Genomic DNA, 24,232 nt, shown 5'->3' with positions numbered 1-24,232 from the left:
TGGTAAAAGGTGTACGATGTGCGTTTTCTGTTACAGAGATATAGCTATGATTGGCTGCCTTGTTGATTATGACAATATTTAAGCATTTCCTTTCTAGATTTTTCAGCAAACTGGTTTACAGAGATCGGCTCTGAGATGCAAAAAAGAAAATATGTCACTGGATTTACTATCCAACTAAGAGCTTGGCTGAATTCAAGAACTATGCCTAATCCTTAAAAGAAAAAGAAAAAGGGAGAGTAGAAATGTGAAGAATGTAAACAGAATGTGCTCAGCCTTTTACTGGAAAAGGCACATTGATTAATCAACTTTATCCTGCTTTGCTCCACCTCTGCAGCCATCAAGGTGATCGCAAATTTAAGCTGGTTTGTTTTTTAAATACAAAAGTGCCACAAGTTTCCTTAGAGAGGAGGATTTATTAGTTCAGCCTGGACTGTCAGCTTTGCTTAGTAATTCCAGAGAGGACAGCACATGGCATGAGCTTTCACTGTTGTGATTTATGGCCACATTTATAAAAATATCTCACCATAATGTATAGCCAACTTCATAACTAACCTTCCATTATTATAACTTATGTCAATAATTTCAGAAAACAAAAGAGCCACCATCCTAGAAAAAGTAGCAGAGAAAATCTGTAGAAAACTATGGATGCATCATCTGCAGATCCAGCTTTTGGAAAATATGCATTTTCATATTTCTTTGAGTTTATGTTTGTTTATAAGCATATGAGTATGCTTAAAAACCTTTATCTAAGAGGCTAGTGCACACAGTATATTCACCATGCAGATGCTGCAGTTGATGCCACCATATCCGTATCATTTTAAAAATGCTTACATGGGAATCGTCATCATGTTGAGAGTCTTCAGTGGTCACTAAGAACATCTATGGGTGGTAAGGCAGGAATGGAAACTCACAGTGTGGAGACAACAAATGCAGTGATAAGCACTTCTAAATATAGCAGAGGGAGGGATCACTCATCAAGGAAAAAAATCTGTTTTCAGCTGTATCCCTCTAGCAGGTGTAAAGTGTAAACTGGCCTTGAATTGCTACAGGATGGGAATAGAAAGTGGCTTTGTTAAAGAGATGTATAACTAATGTCCCAGAGTGGTGAAGAGCTGGTACTCTGCCTCTGCCGATGTTACTTTGTTCCCCTCTCCTGAAACTTGGCTAGTTGGCTAATTCTCAAACTTTCAGCCTATATTCTACTTGGATCAGTCTTGAGTGCTCAGTCTCTGTGGGAGGGATTGGATGTAATTTGTAGCCCAGCACTGAGTAGTTTAACCCTCTTACCCAGTTTGGGATTCCTAACTCGCTATGTACCTACCCGTTCACTACGCTCGACGTCGAAGGCCCTTCTCCGGGTCCCAACTCATAAAGAGGCCCGGAGATCAACAACTAGATCTAGGGCCTTCTCGGTGGTGGCCCCCGAACTATGGAATGCCCTCCCAGACGAGATACGCCTGGCGCCTTCTTTGTTATCTTTTCGGCGCCAGGTAAAAACCTACCTTTTCGCCCAGGCTTTTTAAACATTTTAAATTTAATTTTAAACCTAATATGGATTTTAATTTATAAACTCATGGCAATTCTATTTCGGATTTTTATCATGTTATATTTTTCACACTTGCTCATATTTTAATTGTGATTTTATTTGTTGTACACCGCCCTGAGAGCTTTCTGCTATAGGGTGGTCTAGAAATGTAATAAAATAAAAATAAAAAAATAACTGGATACTGGACTTGATCCACACAACTTTCAACAATGCACCAAATATCCTATTTGTTATCATTGTAGGGTTGCTGTGGGCTCTTCTGTTGGCAGGTTATCCAGGCCAGGAAGATTTGGTACACTTCAACCTCTCTGCTCTCCTTGGAAGTTAAATGACAATTGGTTGATTAGTTCAGACAGATTATTGCAAATTCTGTTGCAACTTGTGGCACCAAGACCTGGGATGTGTATTACCACGAGCACAGCAAGCCAATGCGAGCTACCTAAGACACAAAAGACAGTCTCAGGACTTACTGAAACATCTCACCTGGATAAACGTCAGGGAGACACATGTAAACATGTTTATAGCCTTTTAGAGACAAACAACATGTTACAAGCAAGCACATGTAAATACTGTTCCACCAGACACTTTTTCTGATGAAATGAGGCTTTGGGAAAGAACCATTTTGAGCAGAGAAGCATTAGGAAGGGAGCAGGTGCTTAAGCCTTTCCCCAACAGACATTTCCCTTTCCATATTATCCTTCCAGGCGAGTATCCCTCCCCTTAAAAAAAATGGTCCTTCCAAGCATGTGTCTCACTGCATTTGGAACTAGCTATCAGGGAAAGGGTGAAACACCCCCCCACACACTTTTTAACTTAGAATGGGCTCCTCCCAACCTACTTTTCTTCAGAAACACAGCTGCCAGGGATTTGTTACACACATTTGCATATCATATGCAGTTTGCCCCTTAGACAACGTCAGAACTTCCATCCTTTATCCTCTGAAACATTTTTATCACTGTGGCATGCTGGGGTAAATACTTTGCAGTGATCTTCCCTGGAGAATGGGATACGCACAGAAAAATCTTTTGCATCCGGTGATGTTGGGCTTTAAGAAATTTGCATCCAAAATACCTCTCCTTTTTGTCTACAGTTATAACCCACCCAGGATTCTGATACTTTTTAAAAATGTTTTTAAATAAGTTGAAACTTGATATAACAAAATAGCACCAAGGCTACTTCTAGCTGCAATGCAAGCCTAGTTTCCTTCCCAGCTTTACAACTGAAATAACAGGCATGCACACCAGCAAATCATGCATGAGCCCAGTCAATATTCTTGCCATAACCTCCCATACTTCAGATGGTTATCTACTTTTCAATTTTTAGTATTATTTTAATATGTTCACTTGGCACCTCATAAATTGGAAAAAAATATTTTTCAAAAGCACAAAACTGCTCTAGGAATCCGTGATTCTTCAAGAGGACCAACTAGTCACCATAGTGCATTGCAGATTTCTATTTTACTCTTGCAGAACTATTTTTCCCCAGAGCTCAACCTTGATGAGGTACAAGGTATGTTTGAACAATGCAGTGAATGTGCTGCAAGGGCAAACGGTCTTCTAAAAATGTTATATATATATATGTCTTCACCCTTACAGCATCTTCTTCATGCAGGTACTTTATTTATCTTAATTAAACTTATTAATAGATCTAGAGAAAGAATATATTTTAGGCTGGGCTAAGTGTACAAACTAGGATAAATGGAACCACGGGAGATTAGAAAGATCAGTTCATTCTGAATGTCCACAGTTGCCTAATTTAAGAATTTACTGAGTCAGTGCTCAATTGAAGATGATCGCATGCAGTATATAAAGTGACAAATGTGTGCTTGCTACAATTTAACAATTAATTAAGGAATTTGGGGAAATACAGTACTTGCAAACAAAAAATGCCATCATGTCTGCCATATCTGGACTGAAATAGTTTGTCCGTGCCAATCTTTCTCCGCTAAGTCAGGAAGAAAGAATTTATTTTCCAGCTAGTTTGTGTTGTTTTCAAACGTTTCAATGGGCCCAAGCACACAGTTCTATATCGGGATCATGGCCATGATCGGTGTAATTCAGTAGCAGATAATCACTGTGGATATCTGAGCAGCATCAAGGTGCAGTGTCTGCAAGCTCACACAGCACTGTGGCACAGATTCAGTTGTGAATAAACCTTGCCTCTCTGATGAAGAATTTCTCTCAGTGGCCTTGTTTGCATGCCATTTTAAACCATATCTAAGCTTAACTATATTTTAAAGGTGAACACGCAGCATGGTGGTGCACATTGCTAAAATAGTGGGTGCTTTGCTCCTCCCCCTCTCCTGCTTCACTGTCAGGAGCTTAAGCCATGATCTGGCTTAGCGTTTTGTTTAAACCTGGGCTTGTGGTTTGTTTCCCCCAAACAAAGCATGAGCAATAAGGCAAGAACAAACCTAGGCTACAGCTAATCATTTGTTTGGAGAGAGACAAACCAAAAGTCTGGATTCAGATGTAACGCTAAGCCAGACCATGGCTTAGTTTTCATCAGGACAGCAGGAACAAAGAGCCTGTAATTTCAGTTTCATGCACCAGAATGCTGTGCATTCAGAGTTAAACTTAGCTATTGTTGAAAGTGACTCACAAACCAGACCAATGTTTGTCCAAGTACATTAGATGGATCTTTATGATTGACCCAGCATTATAGACTTAATTTAGTAATATGTATTTAAATACTGAGATGGTTTGTTAGAAAAATTTGTATGTTAGACTAATAACAGACAATTTCTTACTGCAGGACAGGAAATCAGAGAAATTAGCATATTAGAACTTTATAACTTATTTTCATAATAAGTTTATATTTCATCAGGAACTGAAAATAAAGCTCAGTTTACATGAATGTTGTTAACTGTTAAAGCAACATTTTTACTGCACTTTTTCTTTGTTTATAACACTATGGTAGATCCACTAACTCACCCGCTTGTGTAGACGTTCTGCTTCCTCCTGATATGCAGCAAGCTGTTGTTTCCATTGTTTCACATTGGCAGTGGACTCAAGCAGAGCTGCTGTCAGCTTGGCATTGTTACCCTTGAGCGTAGCGAGTTCTGCCTCCCAGTGCTTGCCGATTGCCGAACTATGGACAAAACAAAAAATGTCACAATAGTGGAGACCACAGCATCACTGGGTTGATTTTGCTCTCTGGTTCATGCCTATGCAGATGTCTTCAAATGTACCAGGGGCTTCTTTTTTAAGATATATGTTTACATTGATGTAAAAATATTTTGTTTAGAGGATGGGGGTGGGTGGAAGCTCAGTGGGAAAGCACATACATTGCATGCCAAAGATCCCAGGTTCAAACCCTGGCATGTTCTCCCCTTCAAATGTCAGGTTACAGGGCTGGGGAAGACCTCTCCCTGAGATAGCAGAGAGCCACTCACCAGTTAAAAGTACACATTAGTAGGGTAGATGGCTCAATAGTTTGACACAATATGAGGTAGCTCTGTATGTTCAAAACTGTTAGTGAACAGACATTAAAAGACAATTATCTTGATTCTATTATTTTATTGTGGACATGGCAATTATTGTTTGAATTCTTACACTAGATACACTCTAATAAATGTTAAAAAAACCCCAATGCAAATACCCATGATTACTTTCCCCAATATTAGGAAGCAGTAAGTAGAACTTTTAGCTGTATTATATTAATTAGCAATCTTGTAATATTCAAAGACACAGTTTGAAAGGAATGCTAAACCAAAGTTTAGTGCTATGGAAAGGAGCTTGGACAAGCCTCAGGCTCATGCGCTGCCCCTCTCCTGATCCAGCACAGCCTCAAGGAGATTAAAAATGGAAGCAGATGCTTCTAAACTACCCACAATTTGACATTATGTCTGAAGAGACGAAACTGTGTTTAGTTTGAACTATGTTTTACTGAAACAAGCCAGGATGAAACTGTGGTTTACAATCTGGCTTGTGTTAACAAACCACAGTTTAAACCAGAGGTAAACAACATGGTGTCTTCCAGATGTTGTTGAACAATTCCCATAATCCCTAACAATTGGCCATGCTGGTTGGGGCTGATGGGAGTTGAACATCATCTGAAATGTACCAAGTTAGCTACGCTTGGTTTAAACTAAACACAGTTCTCAGTTCAGATGTAATGATGAGCACCAGTTAGTTTAAACTGGTAAGCAGGTGTTTCCAATTTCCTTCTTGCAGCCATGCCATGCACATGCACCCATGGCTCACTGAAGCCTGTTCCCATAGCCCAGTGGTGGGGACTCTTCACCCCACAAGCCTAATTAGGCCTGCCAGGCCTTGGGGGTTGGCACACCAGGGAGCTTTGGGCAAACCACACCCACCTTTTCCAGGCCTGACACCATATTCAATGTAAGGCATGGGAAAGTTCAAGTCATGGCTTGAAACCTCATGCTGTAAGCTAAAAGAAAAAATCCAGGATGCAATGGATCTTCCTTTGCACTTGCATTTTGAGCAGTGTCTGTAAAGGAACATTTTCTCTTTGCAGGCATGGCTTGAATGGAAGAGTATGCTCCCAATTCTTTCCTTTGAAGCAGACTCGCCTGACATCAGGGTGATGTCAAAGTGGGATGGGGGAGGGGTGTGGATAATGTTCCTCATGACTGCCATAGCCCGAAAATATTTTTAGCATTAGGTCCAGATTGGAATGCACAGTCCTACTACCACGGTATGCAAATGCATGCTTCAAACTAAAATGTATGTTTATTTCTGTAGCATCTCTGAAAATGATTTATATGGCATAAGTTGTCTCTAGAAAAATAAAGATACCAGAAAAAAAGCATTCCAAGAACACAAAAGAAGCAGAAGATCAAAGAAGGGTACCACAGGGCTCAGTCTTGGGCCAAGTGCTCTTCAACATTTTTATGAATGACTTGGATGAGGAGATGCAGGGAATGCTTATCAAATTTGCAGATGATACAAAATTGGGAGGAATAGCTAATACCCTGGAAGACAGAAACAAAATTCAAAGGGATCTTGATAGGCTGGAGCATTGGACTGAAAACAACAGAATTAAATTTAACAGGGATAAAGGCAAGGTTCTACATCTAGGAAAAAGAAAGCAAAGGCACAGTTGTAAGTAAGATCGAGGATACTTGACTCAGCAGTACCACATGCGAGAAGGATCTTGGGACTGTTGCTGATCACAAGCTGAATACGAGAGAACAGTGTGATGTGGCTATAAACAAGGCAAATGCTATTTTAGGCTGCATTAACAGAAGTAGTTTCTAAATCGCATGAAGTATTGGTTCCCCTCTATTCTGCACTCGTGAGGTACTTGAGTACTGAAGCATGAAGTTTCAAGCCGTGCCTTGAACTTTCCCATGCCTCACATTGTATATGATGTCAAACAAACTTGAGCAGGTTCAGAGGAGGGCAACATGGATGATCAGGTGACTAGAAACAAAGCCCTATGAGGAGAGACTGAAAGAACTGGGTGCGTTGAGCCTTGAGAAGAGAAGACTGAGGACAGATATGATAGCACGCCTCAAGTGCTTGAAAGGTTGCTACACAGAGGAGGGCCAGAATCTCTTCTTGATCCTCCCAGAGTGCAGGACATAGAATAATGGGCTCAAGTTGCAGGAAGCTAGATTTTGACTGAACATCAGGAAAAAACTTCGTAACTGTTAGAGGGGTATGACAATGGAACCAATTACTTAGGGAGGTGGTGGGCTCTCCAGCACTGGAGGCATTCAAGAGGCAGCTGGACTACCACCTGATGGATATGCTTTAATTTGGATTCCTGCATTGAGCAGGGGGTTGGATTCAATGGCCTTATAGGCCCCTTCCAACTCTATGATTCTATGAAATAAAGAACCTTATGAGATGAAATTCAAAGAGTTATACCAGTTCATATGTCAGCAAAAAGGAAGGAAAGACATCACTACATCTTGGATTAACAAAAATGTAGGTATAAACCAGAGTTTAGAGCAATGAAACAAGCAGGGAGAAGGTTTAAAAACAAGTGGAGGACAACTCCAGATGAATGCAACTGATTCCTAGTTAATGCTCATTATCTGGTCTACTGAGTGGCAGTGATGGCCCTGAAGAAGACTTACTTTGGGGCTTCCATTACATCCTCATCATGTCAACTGAAGAAACTTTTCTGCGTAGCACAGGATCTTTTATAATCTAGCCCAAAGGAGGGGTAAAACAAATGGTGACCCACTGCGAGTTGTTTGCAAAGCATTTTGAGAATTCTTCTTCAGGTGAGGCTGTCAATGTGCTGAACCGGTGCCTGGCTGTGACAATGGACTGGATGAGGGCTAATAAACTGAGGCTCAATCCAGACAAGACTGAGATGCTGCTAGTGGGTGGTTCTTCTGACCAGATGGTGGATGTCCAACCTGTTCTGGATGGGGTTGCACTCTCCCTGAAGGAGCAGGTTCATAGCTTGGGGGTTCTCCTAGAACCATCTCTGTCACTTGAGGCTCAGGTAGCCTTGGTGGCACGGAATGCCTTCTACCAACTTTGGTTGGTGGCCCAACTACGTCCCTATCTGGACAGGGATAACCTGGCTTCAGTTGTCCATGCTCTGGTAACCTCCAAATTAGATTACTGCAATGCACTCTATGTGGGGCTGCCTTTGAAGACGGTTCGGAAACTGCAGCTTGTGCAAAATGCAGCGGCCAGATTGGTAACAGGAACCAGACGGTCCGAACATATAAAACCGATTGTGGCCCGCTTGCATTGGCTGCCTGTATGTTTCCAAGCTTGATTGAAGGTGCTGGTTTTGACCTATAAAGCCTTACACAGCTTGGGACCACAATTCCAGATGGAACGCCTCTCCCGATACGAACCCATCCATACACTACGTTCAAGATCAAAGGCCCTCCTCTGGGTGCCTACTCCAAGGGAAGCTCGGAGGATGGCAACAAGGGAGAGGGCCTTCTTAGTGGTGGCCCCCAAATTATGGAATGACCTTTCTGATGAGGTACGCCTGGCGCAAACACTGTTATCTTTTCGGCGCCAGGTCAAGACTTTCCTCTTCTCCCAGGCATTTTAGCATGTGTTTTTAAATTATTTTTATATTGTTTTGAATTTTAAAATTGTGTTTTAAATTGTTTTTAAAATACGTTTTTAAATTGTGTATTTGTTTTAATGTTTTTGATTGCTGTAAACCGCCCAGAGAGCTTTGGCTATGGGGCGGTATACGTGCAATCAATCAATCAATCAATCGTTTGGATCTGCTGGGAGCTTAATGCCTCTGTCACAGCAGGGGATAGCAGAGCACTATTTATTCCTGTTGTGTTGGATGAATTTCAGTTAGTATGGCTTGAGAACATGATCAAGGTAGTAGGACTGGTTCAGGCAACAACTTCTGTTTTTGTCCTTCATGGCCGATAAAATCTAGTAAGGAGGGGATAAATGGATGGACCAGGGAAGTTATCAATACCTCCATGCAAGAAGTGGAGATCCCTGCCTGCCTAAAGGAGCTTGATGGTACGACCCCTCCTTAAGAAATCTTCCCTGGATCCAGATACACAATTATCTGCTGGTCATTAATGTCCCTTCTTAGGCAATGTTCTTAAGCAAGTAGTCACAGGTCAGACCCAGGCTCTCTGGGACGAGACTGGTTTTCTAGATTCATCTAAGTCGAGTTTAGGCACAGAAACTGCCTTTCTCACCCTGTATGGTGTCCTTGTTGGGAGAGAGACAGGGGGAGTGTGTCCCTGTTAATTCTCCTTGATCTCTCAGCTGCTTTCAATACAGTCAACCATGCTATTCTTCTGGAGTGACTGTCTGAGTTGGGGATGGGCAGTCCTGTGTTGTGGCAGTTCTGATTCTATTTAGATGGCCACCTTCAAAGAGTGGTGCTTGGGAGATGTTCGGCTACATGGAGTCTTTAGTATGGAGTGCCACAAGATTTGATTCTATCCCCCATATTGTTCAACATTTACATGAAACTGCTGAGTGGGGTCATCCAGAGCTCTGAGTATGTTGTCAACAATAATTAGCTATAAATAAATAGCTACAATTCTTATTTGCATTGGCAGATGAGGCAGTAAATGTGCTAAACCAGTGTCTGGCTGTGGTAATGGACTAGATGACAGCAAACAAACTGAAACTTAATCCAGATACGACTGAGACACTTCGTAGGTAGTTCCCTAGACTGATGGGTGGTATTACAATCCTTCTGAAGGAGCAGGTGCACAGCCTGGGGATACTTCTGAATCCGCTGCTGTCACTTGAGGCACAAGGGCCTTGGTCCATCAGCCTTCAATCAGCTTTGGCTAGTGGCCCAGCTATGCCCCTATTTGAACAGGGATAGCCCAACTTCTGTGGTCCACAATCTAGTAATCTCTAGGTTAGATCACTGCAATGCATGATATGGGAATGCCTTTGAAGTTGGTTCAGGAACTACAGCTCCTACAGAATTCAGATTGAATTGCTGACTAGATTGCTGACTGGGGCAAGATCTGAGCACATAACAGGTCTGAGCATATAGCACCAATCTTGGCAGGACTGTACTTGCTACGAGTTAGTTTTGGGGCTCAATTCAAAGTGCTGGTTTTGACTTATAAAGCCTTATGCAGCTTAGGACCCCAATATCTCAAGAATCACATGAACCAGCCCAGATACTGTGTTGTTCACCTGAGGCCCTTTCCAATGTGCCCTCTCCAAGGGAGGTGTGGAGGGTGGTGACACGAGAATAAGCCTTTTCAGTGGTGGTTCTCCATTTTTTGAAAACTCTCCCCAAGGAGGCACACCTGGCACCATCATTGTCTGCTTTTAGGCACTAGGCAAAAACATTTTTATTTACCCTGGTCCTTAATCTGGAAGGCAACTAGTTATGTCTATGGCCTCTTTTTGCACTCATCCTTTAAGTGGGGTGGATAGGATTTGTTCTTTTTACATATATTTTTGGATGAGCACTTTAGGTCTGTTTTTATATTTGGTTTTTAATGTTTGTTATTTCTATTTTTATCCTGTAAGTTGCAACAAATAAATTATTATTAATAATATGAAACTAAAGTGTAATGGAGCAGTAGGTTAGGATACATTCTTTACAACATATTGGCTTCCAACTCTGACCAGAAGCTTCATGATGTAAATACTTGTTACACTTATGTGTTATAAAGAGTACACATACCCAAACCAGGTTTGCCACAAAATACATCTGGGTAATGATCTGGAGAGGTTACGCCTCTACTCCTAAGTATTTTAAATGGAAATGTACCTATATATTATAAATTATATAAATTATGTTACATATTTGATATCAGTATTCAGCTACAAAATATCTGATAGCAACTCTCTAGGGTTTCAGGCTCTGTCAGCCCTACCTGGAAACAGAATTAACCTGGGACCTTTCATATACAGAACATGTGCTTTACTACTGAGCTTCAGGCCTTCCCCAAGGTATGGCTTACAACTTTACAGGCTTTGCTGTGAACTGAGAAACAGAGACCAGAGGAAAGAACATATGTAGGAGGCAAGAAATAAGAAGGAAGAGTGGATTAGATAGGGGTCTGAAGAGAGGAAACATCAAAGAGAAAGGAAGGAGAGGAAAATACACGGCACAGTGCCACTGCCAGTCAGTGTAGACAATACTGAACTAGATAGACCAATGGTCTGATTTCGTGTAAGACAGCTTCCTCTTTTCCTAGGTTCACTGCCATTGTGTTGCACGCTACTGGAATCAAGAAAATTAAAAGAGAAACAGTTGGTACATTCTAGGTTCCTGCCTTGCCTGCTAATGCTGTTGTTGAGATACCAAGCTTGCAATCATCCCCTTTTCTAAATATTAGGGACAGATCAAAGTTTTTTGAACATGTTCACATTTAAGTTATGTTTTAAGGGCTTCTGGCATGTATTCTCACCTGTGTTCACCTTAAAGTTTAATTTACAATTTTTAGAGATAATACCAGAACTTGGATGCCATGGAAATAAAACAGCCAATGTTTTGCACAGCCCATAATTTTAAAACCTCCTTACAAAGTGGGGGAATGGGATACCATTTTGGAATTGTTCTTCCATGTAACAGAAGTAATGTGAGATAATGCAATTCAGGATTTTGTTGAGGTAAGGAGTGTAGTCATCTAGGGTCTCAGGGGTGTGTATCTTAGATCCCTTACTTTTTGGGAGCAGGGTCCCAATGTCTCCAACATCCTATGAGCCAATCAGCATGAAAGGGGAGTGTTTTAGCCACTGAGAAGAGTCTTCTAACATGACTCTTCCTTTCCTCTTGATTGGAGCCAATCAGAGTAAAAGGAGGTGAGTCAGTCACTGAGAAGACTCTTTTCAGTAGCTTACATTCCCCCCTTTCATGCTGATTGGGTCCTGTTGTGGGAGAAAGAATTAACAAGGTTCTCATTCTCAACCCAGCAACAAAAAGGGGGGGACGGTGGCTGTGACTATCAAGAAGGGACCCTGCATTTCTGAATTTGCTACTACACTACTGGTCGAGGCGAGTGATTCAACAGTTTCTAATCTTATTCAATTTAGAAGGAAGATGCATAGCCCTCTCTTACAAAAGGAATTACAAAGAATCTCAGATTTTTCTGTATGAATAGCAGCTTTACTATTGTTTGTGGGTGGACTGCACCATCGTCTTTTAGCAACTTAACTTATAGTTTTAAGAGAACTGCATGGAGAATTTTGGAGAGATTCACTTATATTTAGAATAGTAATATACTCCCAGTATATTACTATTACCAAGAGGCAGACAAAGGATTATACATTTGCTAAGAATTAATAATATATTTTTCAACACTGTGACTCAGCTTGTTTTCAAAGAAAGCTGGGCCATTTTAATATTACTTTATTTTCCTCCTCACTGCTGATAGATATGATCACCAGGGAAAAGGTGCATTTTCTATCCAAACTTACATTTACTTTTTCATTGCCACCATGTCTAACAGCTGATTGTGCTAATTGGTTTACCCCATTTACTGCTTTTTCCTAGGCTCAAGGCAACAAAATGTCTTCGCCCTATTAAAAAAAAAACACTAAAAGTTGCTGGAAACTTTCTTTTAAAATTTAGAAAATGCTCTGCAATTGCTAGTTAAATAATCCTTTATTTGACAATATGAACTATTATCTCTCTTGTGTATTGGAATGCAAGGTGTTTGAAAAGATCTAATCTCTCAGCTACTATAAGCTTGGGCTTCTCAAGCAAGCTACCCTTGTACTATTCTGTGTGAGAGAATGATTGCAATTTGATGTCAGCTGCATCCATTTGACCAAGAATAGGATCTGAATCATGATATACCAACTGGACCACATGTAGAGAGATCCGACCTTGCCTTGATTACTCATGCCCCAATCACATCCGGACTAGACTGTAAGACACTCTTAAGTGGGGCTATCTTTGATGGTTCAGAAACTTCAACAGGTGCAGAAGATGGCTACCTACATGTTATCTGGGCCCCAGGAAGTCAGAACATGCAACAATGGTCATGTACCAGCTGCACTGTATTTTTTAAATCTCAGTTTAAAGTGCTGGTTTTGAAGACCTAAACAGTTTGGGATCAAGTAATCTGAAGCATAGCTTACACTCATACGACCCCGCTCGATATTAAGATCTGCTTCAGAGGCCCTGCTTGTAAAGACCTGACTGTAAGGCTGATTCAGTTGCCAGGCACAAGAGGCAGGGCCTTCTCTAGGATGGCCCGCAGGTTATCGCGTGGCATTCCCTCTCCACTGAAGTATGCACAGTCCTGAGATTACAAACTTTTAAGTGGGTTTTAAAAAGTTAAATTATTTTGTACCACTCTGTCTGTGTGTTAAAAATTAGTGAGGTATTTTAAAAATGTTTTAGTATTATCATTTATGTAAAGGAATCTATACTGCTGTTTTATTACTTTTTGAATGAACCAGCCTATTTAATTTTTTTGTGTGCATTGCATACACACACACACACACACACACACACTGTTTATCTTAAAATTGTACGATTTTTGTTTTTAAATATTTTGGTAGGGCTATTCTTAACTCAAACTACACTGGAAAAATTAACAGAGTAAATGTGTGTGGTGAGAACTACACTTTTTCAGTTTTCATACGGCATCTGGTATAGCAATAGGTGGAGTATAAGTAATGATGGCTTTCATGGAAGCTGATATGTCCAGTGCTATTATTAGTGCTGTATTGAATGTGACTGCCCAAAACTCACTTAAGCCTATTGGATAGCACTTCCAGTACTGATAGAGACAAAAGGTCATAACTCCCTCCCTGATAGCCATGAACTTCTGCAAAAGTTATTTCTTATTCTCCTACTGTATCAATTTATTGTGGTGGATTTCCCTTGGATTTTATTTTAATTAAAAACGGTAAAAACCAGTACGGCTACCTCCATCCTTCCAATGCAATTTTTCTGGATGTTTGCCGTTTTAATTCTCCTCCAAGCAGTGAAATGCACATATCAACCAATTCTACTGCAGGGAACAGCTCCCTGCAGCAAGATTTCTCTTCTTCCATGATGGATAGATAGAAGGGTACTGCATGGTCATGGTGTTGGGTTACTACTAACTTTATTAGAAGGGACCTGCAACAAAATGCTGCAGTGTGGAGGGTTCCTGTTCTGGATTCCATCCACTCTGTTTTCCCTCCTTCTGGTTTTCCATTCCTCTGTCATAGTCGAATAGTGTTCCATGCCCACTGAATGCTGGACTATTTTTGAAAGTTTCCCTTCCTTCTTTTCCCCCTCTACAGTTCTTTTCTATTCTGAAAACCTTGAGGTTACCACCCAAGTCAGCTGATAACTCCCTGCTGTGAATGATGCCATACTGGCAAAATAAAGGACAGGGAGTTGGAGAATAAGTTTGCTATTTGCATGTATTATAGATCTATATGAAAAGTGTGTTTTCTAAAGACTCAAGCGGCTACTACAGAATTTCAAGATTAAGATTTGTTTCTATATTCATTTATTTAAAATATTTACAGACCACTATCCATCAAGAACTACTCAAAGGAATTTACATAGTAAGGACGATGAATTTCTTGTTAACATGCATTTCCTCATGAACTGTAATCATCATTAAACCTCTCATTTAAGTCCTCACCAGAGTTGGCTGTGGAGACCATGTCCAAGTGCCTGGACTCCGTGAGTGGATGGATGGGAAGGAACAGGCTAAAGCTGAATCCTGATAAAACGGAGGTACTGCTCATGGGAGACAAAGGAGGGTTGGGAAATATTGACCTGGTGTTTAATGGGGTAAAACTGCTCCTGAAGGACCAGGTCCACAGCCTCGGGGTGATTCTTGATTCCGGGCTGACCATGGAGGCTCAGGTTTCATCAGTATGCCGGGCAGCTTGGGGTCAACTACGTCTCATCCGGAGGCTGCAACCCTACCTTCCTGTCCACCAGCTCCCACTCGTAGTACATGCGCTGGTCACCTCTCGTTTAGACTATTGCAATGCGCTCTACGTGGGGTTACCCTTGAAAACAGTCCAGAAATTACAACTGGTACAAAACACGGCGGCCCGTTTACTTACGAATAGCCGCCATTATGATCATATTACCCCAGTGTTATACAATCTTCACTGGCTTCCAGTTGTATTCCGGGCTCAATTCAAGGTGTTGGTATTAACCTTTAAAGCCCTATACGGTTCCGGCCCAGTATACCTGAAGGAGTGCCTCCAACGTCATAAAGTATGCCGCCCTACAAGATCTGCCACTCAGGGCCTTCTCTCAGTTCCGCCGACTAAGGTAGTTAGGTTGGTGAGGACTCGGGAGAGGGCTTTTTCTGTGGCGGCCCCCATGATTTGGAACTCCCTCCCAATAGATCTTCGACATGCCCCTTCCCTAGACATATTTCGCCGGGGCCTGAAAACGTGGCTTTTTCATCAGGCCTTTACGATCCTTGAGACTTCCAAGATGAATTAGTTCTGGAACTGTAATATGAACAATCTACTAAATACTGTAATTCTTACTGTACTGTACTGGCTATATTGTTATTGTATTTTATTACATTTTATTGTAGGCCGCCTAGAGTGGCCATTGGCTAGATAGGCGGCCTATAAATTAAAGTTTATTATTATTATTATCAGTATTATCTACCACTAAAGCATAAGTACATCCTGAACTCAGGAGCAAGCCACATGATTAATGTCTTGTACAGTTTGGCCCTTGGTGCTGTTATTGCCATATTTCCACCGTAAGTGCAGCCTCTTTCTACTGGGATTATTCTAAAACAGGGGTGGAGAATCTTGGAGCCAAATGTGATCCTACAGGACTCTCCATTTGGCCACTGAGATTCTCTCCAGCCCACACACCTCACCAGCCTTACTTTACACCCTTCTTGAGTGTTTGTGCCTGGCTAAAATGCTTCTTTGAACTCTGATAATGACTCTTACTTGTCTGGAAAGAGAATAGAAAGGGGTTAGTGCAGAAACTTGCCTACTCTACAAATGTAAAGTTTACATTCATTGCTCTGCACAGTTTTGCCTCCAGCCCTGTCCACCACTGGCATGTGGCTCCTTGGAGGTTGCCCAGAAGGGAATGCTGCCCTCAAGCTGAAAAAAAGCCTGTCTTTTTCTTAAACTTCAAGAGCCCAGCTATAGAATCTGCCTTGTTGTTCCACTGTAAGGTAACGTCCTCTGTAATGACAAATTAATGGAATGAAAAGTCCTGTTGAGAGTAAAAAAAACAAACAATTGCTATTTTTCTATTTGCATTCATAGCAGAGGTACGGAAGGAGGTAAGAAATCCAGAGCCCAAACCTAGATATGTCTGTTTAGCCCTATGTATGTTGGCTCAGAAGTAAATACCAATCTGTTCAGATTTGGCTGGTGCGCACAAGTGTCTGACAAAGCTGGTGATTCTTATATTTTACATTGTTCAACAATAATTTGTTCAAACATAATCTGTTCATAATAAACATAAACAAACCTTGATACTAAGCATAAATAGCTATTTTGTTCAATTTCTGCAGAGTTTCAGAAATTAAACTAATAAGCCCTTGATATTCATCCTTGGGAAGATAACATATATAATTATTAATGTTTTCAAAATTGATCTTGAATGAAATGTAAATATAATATGAAGATAAGTTAAGGTTCTCTATGCTTCTACTTGTATTTTTATTTCTTCCATTTTTCTAGTTCTACCTGGAGACATCCAGGATTGAACCTGGGAACTTTGGCATGCAAAGCATGAGCTCTACCACTGAGCTTTTGTATTTATTTGGTAATAAAATACTCTAGCTTTTTTTTTTTTAACAAGGGAATAATCATCACGTAACCTTGTTGCATTTTTTATAAAAAAAAATTGAATCTAACATGAGTTAACTTAAGGGCGTTCACAAAAGGAAAGTTTCCCATCCCTTCTTGCAGCCTCCTCTGTCACACACACCCCATAATGCCTCTTGGGAAGGTCAAGTACCTTCCTGAACAAGGGATGTGAGGGATGCTGCTTTCTTTCTGCACATATCCTTAACTTAGCTTTGGTTCCAAGCTCAATTTTGGGCAATGCTCCTTTCTTCCAGCTGCCCTGCCCCCAGTAGCCCATCCCATTTGGTTCAGAAGAGTGCCACTAATTGGCCAAAGAACAAAATGCTTTTCGGGAGGAGGCAGATTTCTGCAAATGGGAGGAGAGGATGGGGAATTTTCGTTCTGCAAACTTTCTTAAATTAACTTCTCTTAAGATCCAAAGCAACATTTGTTAGATTCATGAGATGACTAATATTGAGATATGCTAAAGAAAATTGTAATCATTGTCTTAGAAATGCAAGCACCAAAGCTATTAGCAAGAGGCAGGGCATTGTGAGTCCTAATTTTCTAAGACCCACTGGCTGTCAGCAGCTCTCCACGGTTTCAGGCAGGAACCTGGAGACACCAGGGATTGAACCAGGGATCTCTTGCAGGCAAAGTATGCCTTCTACCACCAAGCGTTCGTATTTGGCAATGAAATACTCCAACAGTTTTTACTCTGACTTTTATATTATTTTTTCCTACTCTTTGGTTAGGGACTATTCCGTTTGTTCATTTGCTGTTAGAAGGACCTTGTTCCTTTCTCCTAAAAATACCCAAGTTTCCTTATTCAAGGGCTAACGTGAGTCAGCTCAAATATTTCATTAGAACTAGAATGGCATATCTGTGCTTGTATCCTCTCAGGCAAATGGGCTACCCTTGGGACACCTGGCCAGATTCCAATGAGAACTGTCCACATTTTATATGGAAGCTGCTTTTCTATGTGTCTTCTACATGACAGTACATTTGCTTCAAAAAATCTTGCTCAGAATTGAAATTATAATTATAATTTGTTTTTAATAATTTGTGTTACACTACTATTTAATCATAAGACCTTACACTTTGCTCTTATTTATATAGATAATGTATCTAACTATAGGATTTTGGTCACGATGATGGTGATGCCTTAAAATATTCACAAACATTCTAAGTGAGAATTAGAAAAGGAGCCACAGAATAACCTGAGGCAATCTCCTTTGAGAGAAGCAAGGCATCATGGCAGACTGGAGGAGCAGTTTCACAAGATAGGCAGGCTGAGTGAAAAGTGTTCACGTGCATATCTGTCACTCTCTGTATATAGAGAACACTCATATATAGCCAAAGCTCCACATTGTTGGCAAGAAGGAAGGATGAGAGCAAGAGTGCTGGGCAACAAAGGCTGTGAGCTAAAGTAACTGATAGAAGAAGGAACAGTAAGAGGAGCAAGAGCTTGAAGCAACTCAGAGGTTGTGAACCTACCAGTCACCAGAGCAAAGCGTTTCCGTTAGCCATACCTGGAGGGGAATGGCTTGATCTACCAATCAGTTGTGAAATCTCTTTGAAGCTGAATGAAAAAAAACACATTCAAGCTGTTCCCACCAGGTTTTACAGTAAAAGGGGGCAGGTTTGACTAGCACCCTGTGCCCCCATTTTCAGAAGAGAGAGGAGAAGAAGCACTGGAACCGTCAGAACAGTGAGTGTGTTTCTACTCTAAGTGGTGAAAGAATGGAGCTGGAGGGAAATGAAGAGCCAAGAATAAAGCAGAGCTACATAAAATTTTAATACTGGGCTAGGGTTGCTGCCTTTTTTCTGGCAGTGCCCCTGTGCCTTTAACAATCTGAATTGTACTTTGTTTTAACCAATTTAATATTGATTTTTGTTGTAATCTATCCTGGGACCTTATGGCGAAGGGCATGTACGAAAGCCAAATTATGATTATTTTCATTAGTATTATTAACCATTTAATAATGTGATTCAAAGCAAGCTTAAACTGCACACACAGGAAGTGCAAATATAGGAATACATTTGGATTCAAATTCAAGATATCTGCATGTGACCTAATTTGGTATATTAAAGCCTTTCATTAAAAAAAGTTTGCTACAAAGTAGAGTTATGAATACCTTATTACAACTGTAATACATACAAAAAACACCAGCCAGTCTTTAAAAGGTAAATTTCTATATTCATTCTTTAATAATAGCCCATAGGGGAAAAACAAGGATTTAACAAAAAAAATGTTACAGTAATGAATATACATGTAGCATTATCAAATGGTTTGCTATACAGAGAATAAAAATTAAACGTATTTTCTGAAAGAGCCTTTTCACTAAGGCAATCGATCAGATTTTTATGTCACAACTTTGAACATAAAAAAATTACTTTAATAGGCAAACAATTGCAACACCATAAATCTATTTTTGTTAACCTACAATGTATTTTCTAAAAAAACTATATATTAACATGCTCGAACAATAAGATATATAGCACTACCTTATGATACCAAAAAAAGGTGCTTAGGAACATCTTTAAATCACTGTTAAAAAGCTGTTTCAGCAGGATATCCCAAATCTTGTGGGAGGAAACCTCCTTGTGAGAGGAAAGAGGAAACCTTCCTCTTTCAACAAGCCTTTTAAGTCAATATCTTATCCCAGTCTGCATCTGTATTGTATTTGTTTTTAGGATTTTTTAAAGATGTTTTGTTTGTTTAACAATGTTTTTAAAAATAGGTTTTTAGCATTTTATCACTGTTGGCCACACTGGGCTCTCTTTGGGAGGAAGGGCAGGATATAAATTTAATAATAAATAAATGTAAATAAAAATCTCTGAGAAGCCATCTGCCATCTACTTATTAATCCCCAATTTTGAAAGGGTATTAAACAACGGACTTCATTTGTTGTCAACCAGTGTGCTAGTTTTCTTGTAAAAAGAACATTTAGTAACTTAAACACTGATTTTAGAAGCATCCAAAATCACACTCAAATTTATAAATTTGGCTACCTTTCTAGCAAAACCCCATGAGCTTTCACAATAAAAAGTAAATTATACACATGCAAAAACTTAACACATTTAAGATGTTCTTTTTTTCCCCACATGGTCTCCTTTGAAAAATATTTTTAAAAACCTAATTAAGATCTTTTTTGCCACAGTTCCATTATGAGGAAAAGAGAGCTATTGAAACACCCGCTGTTTAAAACACAGTGGGCAGCAAGAAAACGACATATTTACAAATCTTCAGCATTTAAGATCTATAGAATGTTTGTTACCATCAACAAGTCCTACAGAAATAGTTTAACTATAATCCAACTGTTAGCAACATTTTAAACCACAGTACATCTTAACTAAGGATATGTGGACACTATTATACCACACTGTGTGTTTTGCATTAATCCAATTGCATACATAAAGGTAACAAATTTATTCTATAATTCTAGGGTTCGGTCCACTGAACTTGACAAGGTGTAGGCACATGAAACTAGCATACAACTAGACATTACATTAATAAATTAATGTGAAGTATCGCACAATTTTCAGGTGATGGGGAAGTTTAGAAATTGATCCCTTTTGTGCGTGCTGTAAAACTAAATTTCAGTAAACATCACAGAGTATTTTTCTAATTCAGTAAAGGGGAAAATCTAGAGGTGCTGAAACCCTTTCTTGCTATTCAGAAATTAACTCGAACTTTCTTCCCAACGCATAGAAAGCTTTGGGGAAGATTTTCAGTGGGACTGTGGCACAAAGGTAAAGGGTGAAACTCTCTTCTCTCCTCGCTATTGTCTGGATCACATATACCTCATGGCTATTTAAAATTTAAAAAGGAATCATTCAGTGTCAATGTGTTTAACATAATGTGTCATTTAGTCCCAAGAAAGCTACACTGTCAGGATTGATGAACCATTACACTGGTCTAACTCAGACTGAGATAGTTCTTTATACTACATTTTTTTAAACAAACAAACAAAACTCCCAAATGCCTCTTCCAGCTTCAAAGAGACAAGGCAGACAGCTACAATGCTCTTCACAGCTGACATAAAGGCATGATAGGAAGCTGTGTACTGAGCAACACGTGCAATTTACCATTTGTCTGCCAACCTTGGAGCAATCACAACTTGTGTTACAAACAACACAATGGACTTATTTCTTTAACACTGTTCAGGCTTGCACTTAACAGGAGCAGGCTACAGTATTACACACATAAATCCCTCTCACTGCTTCTACTTTTATTTCAGTACTGTGCAGTAATTGAAAAACTGGGTCGCAATAAAAATCTGATTATAAAAGGGCTCTTGGAGAAGTTTAGACCATCCTCATTTTCATTTTATCAGGTTCGCAATTGTTACATATAGAGGAAGTACAGAGTAGAGGGAAAGTGAGTGTGTGTATATACACACAAACACAATAGACATGATAATTTAGCCTATTTCAGATTCTTAAACCTGGTTTCAGAAGCAAGCCTAAAATGGGGAATAGGGAAGTGAAGTAGAGACTATGGGGAAGGTAGAAAGGAACAGAAACAAGACATGCAATTTCTACTTAGATATATGTTCTTATCACAGCAGCCCATTTTCAGATGTGGATTTGAGATCCTCCCCCACTCACTCTCTTATTCATTCTCACACACACATAACTTGCATCATAGAAACCAGAGTATTTGTGTGCAAAAATATTCTTGACCTTCACTGAAATACACCTTTCTTATAAAAAAATTAAGTAGTTGTCTATAAAAATCTGTACCAAACTATAACATATCAATATAGATTTCAAGGTGGTCACCTCTGCATGCTAAATTATAACTTGCTAGTGAAATCTAGCTTTAAGTAACTTAGGGAGAGACAGTTCAAATGAGATCCAGGCAATAAATATAATTTTGTTTCAACAGAAGGTTCAGTACTGGAAGACCAATTCAATATTATAAAGTTTAATAGCACAATACTGTAAACATTTCTCTCTCTAATGTATTTACATATTGTAGAGATACACATAAAGCAGATTTAAACACTCAGACTTCTGTTACTTCTGATACAAAAATCCATAAATTTAAACTGTAGTACAACTGCTTATTTTCAGAAAAAAGGACTATCTGCTGTTGGCCTGAGAGACAATTTTTAAATTGTTACTAAACACACACGCGTAATTTACAACAATATAGTCAGGAGAGATCATTTTGTAATCTACAAGATGGGCCTTTGTTTACAACCTTCCAGAATCACTCCAGCTGCATCCATTCACAACTCAATATTCAATACTACAGACATTTGGAGTTGTTTAGTCCAACTCATAATATCTTTTGATGGCTAAAGGAGGAGTAAATATGTCTAGACAAATTGGGTACAGTTTCACCTGCATCATAGTCTGGATCTTAACATTCAGCACCCAAGTCTGCACATACACTTTTCACCACTGGGATGTCCTCATAGAATCAGTCAACTGTTTGAGATGGGATGGGGGAGGAGATTATATTCTGGTCCCCTTCTCCCATCACACAAGTGATTGGGACTGGCAGGTGTGCACACTTTAGTGCTCAGTAATCTTCAGATAAGAATGTTGTTGTTTCTTACAATGAAAAACCGTTTGCTTGGTTTGGAAATACAGCAGATCAAGAAAACTCAAACCCTGCTCCACCTTAAATTTTTCAAATGCACAAAAGCACATTAAGTTCAGCCCTTCTAGATGTGAGAAGACAGTTCACTATATAATTGCTTTTTAAGATGTTTAAGGGTTTTTTTACAAGATGTTTTGAAGATGTTTTGTTTTTGAGATGTTTTAAGATGTTTTTAGTGTTTTGTTCTTTGCTACCATGGGCTCCTTCTGGGAGGAAGGGCGGGATAGAAATTTAATAAATAATAATAAATGTCAAATCCTTGCCTGCACATCTCCGTGTGAAATATCCAATTCTGATTTCAACAATATATCCCGACCATAAAGCTGAAATTATTATATATAATAATGTGATCATTTTCTATTAAACATGTTTGTTTTGGATCTTAGCATTTCCTTTGCCATTCCCAATCTGCTTAAGTGTCATTTGTAATCCTAACAGAGAAGGATACAATTTAATCAAGAATTTGCAGTAATTCTCATTGCCCGCAAAACACACACACACAAATTAAACCAATAATTTTGAAGCAGTATTAAAAAATTTTGTATACCAGAAATAAATCACTAAATGGCCTGAACTGTAAAAAAAACCCCAAAATCTTAATATATGATCAGGTTACAGCATAACATGATCACCCATTCTATATAGCAATAACAAACTCAATTCTCCTAGTGTGGATCCTTATGTAATAATAACAGCACCATCCGCACACAGAAAGGAGGTATCTGTAGTCTTAGAAGAATCCAAAGGGTTGCAGAAGTACAAACAGTCTTTACATATGCTCCCCCAAAGCTGTCCCATGAAGAATGACAATGCTCAGTAGGCCTGGAATGCTGACTGACAGCTAGGGGAGGGGAGAAAATGGGAGGCAGGAGGAACTGAATGAAGTATCATAGAAGAGGGCATGGCTGGCTTGCATCCTGTACAGAAGTATTCCACACTGCAACATTCTGTTGCAGGTCTTACTTGTTTTTAAATATTCTGAAGTTAATATAAATATTACAGGAAGTCCCTTTAAAGGTATTAACTCTATTAAAGTCTCAGAGGCATTTGCATAGTGCATCTCAGGCAAAGAATAATAATAAATTAGTTTTTATTAAAATATTGTTTCCAAGGGAGATATCTTGAACCACAAAAGTAGCCATTTCATTCCATTCCTTTTTGTTCAAGAAAAGGTTAGGGCTGAGATGCACAGATAGGATGTGCACACAGGAGAATGAAATGTGCACTGGTAGAGCTTAGCTTCTTGTTTTTGCAGCAGTAGCTTCCACTACTGAAGAGACAAGCTTCATTTTAAACTGAATAGTGGTTCCATAGTAATAGTTTGGCTCCTTCACTTCATCCTATGCATACATGCTCCTGGACACTGGGCAATATAGTAAGCATCACGTCTTTTTAAATTTGAAGTTAAACAAATGGAGAAAGGTCATCTTAACAATAAAGTGCATGTATATTACTTAATAAGGATGTGTGAATGAAATCTGTACCTATGCGCAAATGGTAATGCGTTCTGGGTTGGTTCAGCCCTTGGTTCTGAGTTTTGCGTCACTTCTGGGGTTGTTCTTTCATCATCTGTTCCATTAATACTCTCAGGTGTAAGAGGAGATTGAATATCACCTCCTGCAGATTCCTTAAAGAAATAAAGTTGTGGTTAAACACTGAAGTGTCTGCACAAATATTTTTCCAACCAATAAACTTCTAAGGGTTGAATGTTACAGCTATTGTACACTTAGTAGGTGTAAGGAAAAAATGGCAACTTCCTCCATCATTTGATAAACAAATGGTTTTGTTTTTCTGCATCCAGTGCATACCCCCCCCTTACACTTGCCCATCTAATCAGCACACCATGGGATAAAAGTCTTCTTCTTTCCTTCACACCTCGCCTTCTCCCCTCCTGCCACCCCAATTTGTGGTTGTGGTGAA

The 24,232-nt window shown here is 39.6% G+C and overlaps 1 protein-coding gene across 2 annotated transcripts in view; it reads right to left on the bottom strand.

The window, feature by feature from the left end:
- The window catches only part of HOMER1 (homer scaffold protein 1), a 111,118-nt gene that overhangs the window by 20,455 nt on the left and 66,431 nt on the right, over positions 1 to 24,232 (bottom strand). The window contains exons 5-6 of one of the 2 annotated variants that reach the window (XM_061619879.1): positions 23,797 to 23,939; positions 4,480 to 4,636 (exon numbers count right to left, since the gene is read on the bottom strand). In XM_061619879.1, coding sequence (XP_061475863.1) covers positions 4,480 to 4,636; positions 23,797 to 23,939 — 300 coding nt within the window. Of the gene's footprint in view, positions 1 to 4,479; positions 4,637 to 21,651; positions 23,154 to 23,796; positions 23,940 to 24,232 lie in introns of those variants that run through there. The other variant, XM_061619887.1, reaches the window with a different exon arrangement.

Source organism: Rhineura floridana, chromosome 1, assembly GCF_030035675.1.
Source record: "Rhineura floridana isolate rRhiFlo1 chromosome 1, rRhiFlo1.hap2, whole genome shotgun sequence".
In the NCBI taxonomy this organism is placed as follows: domain Eukaryota; kingdom Metazoa; phylum Chordata; class Lepidosauria; order Squamata; family Rhineuridae; genus Rhineura; species Rhineura floridana.
The sequence above is the reverse complement of the archived record's forward strand: the minus strand, read 5'-3'. Positions and strand labels throughout refer to the sequence as shown.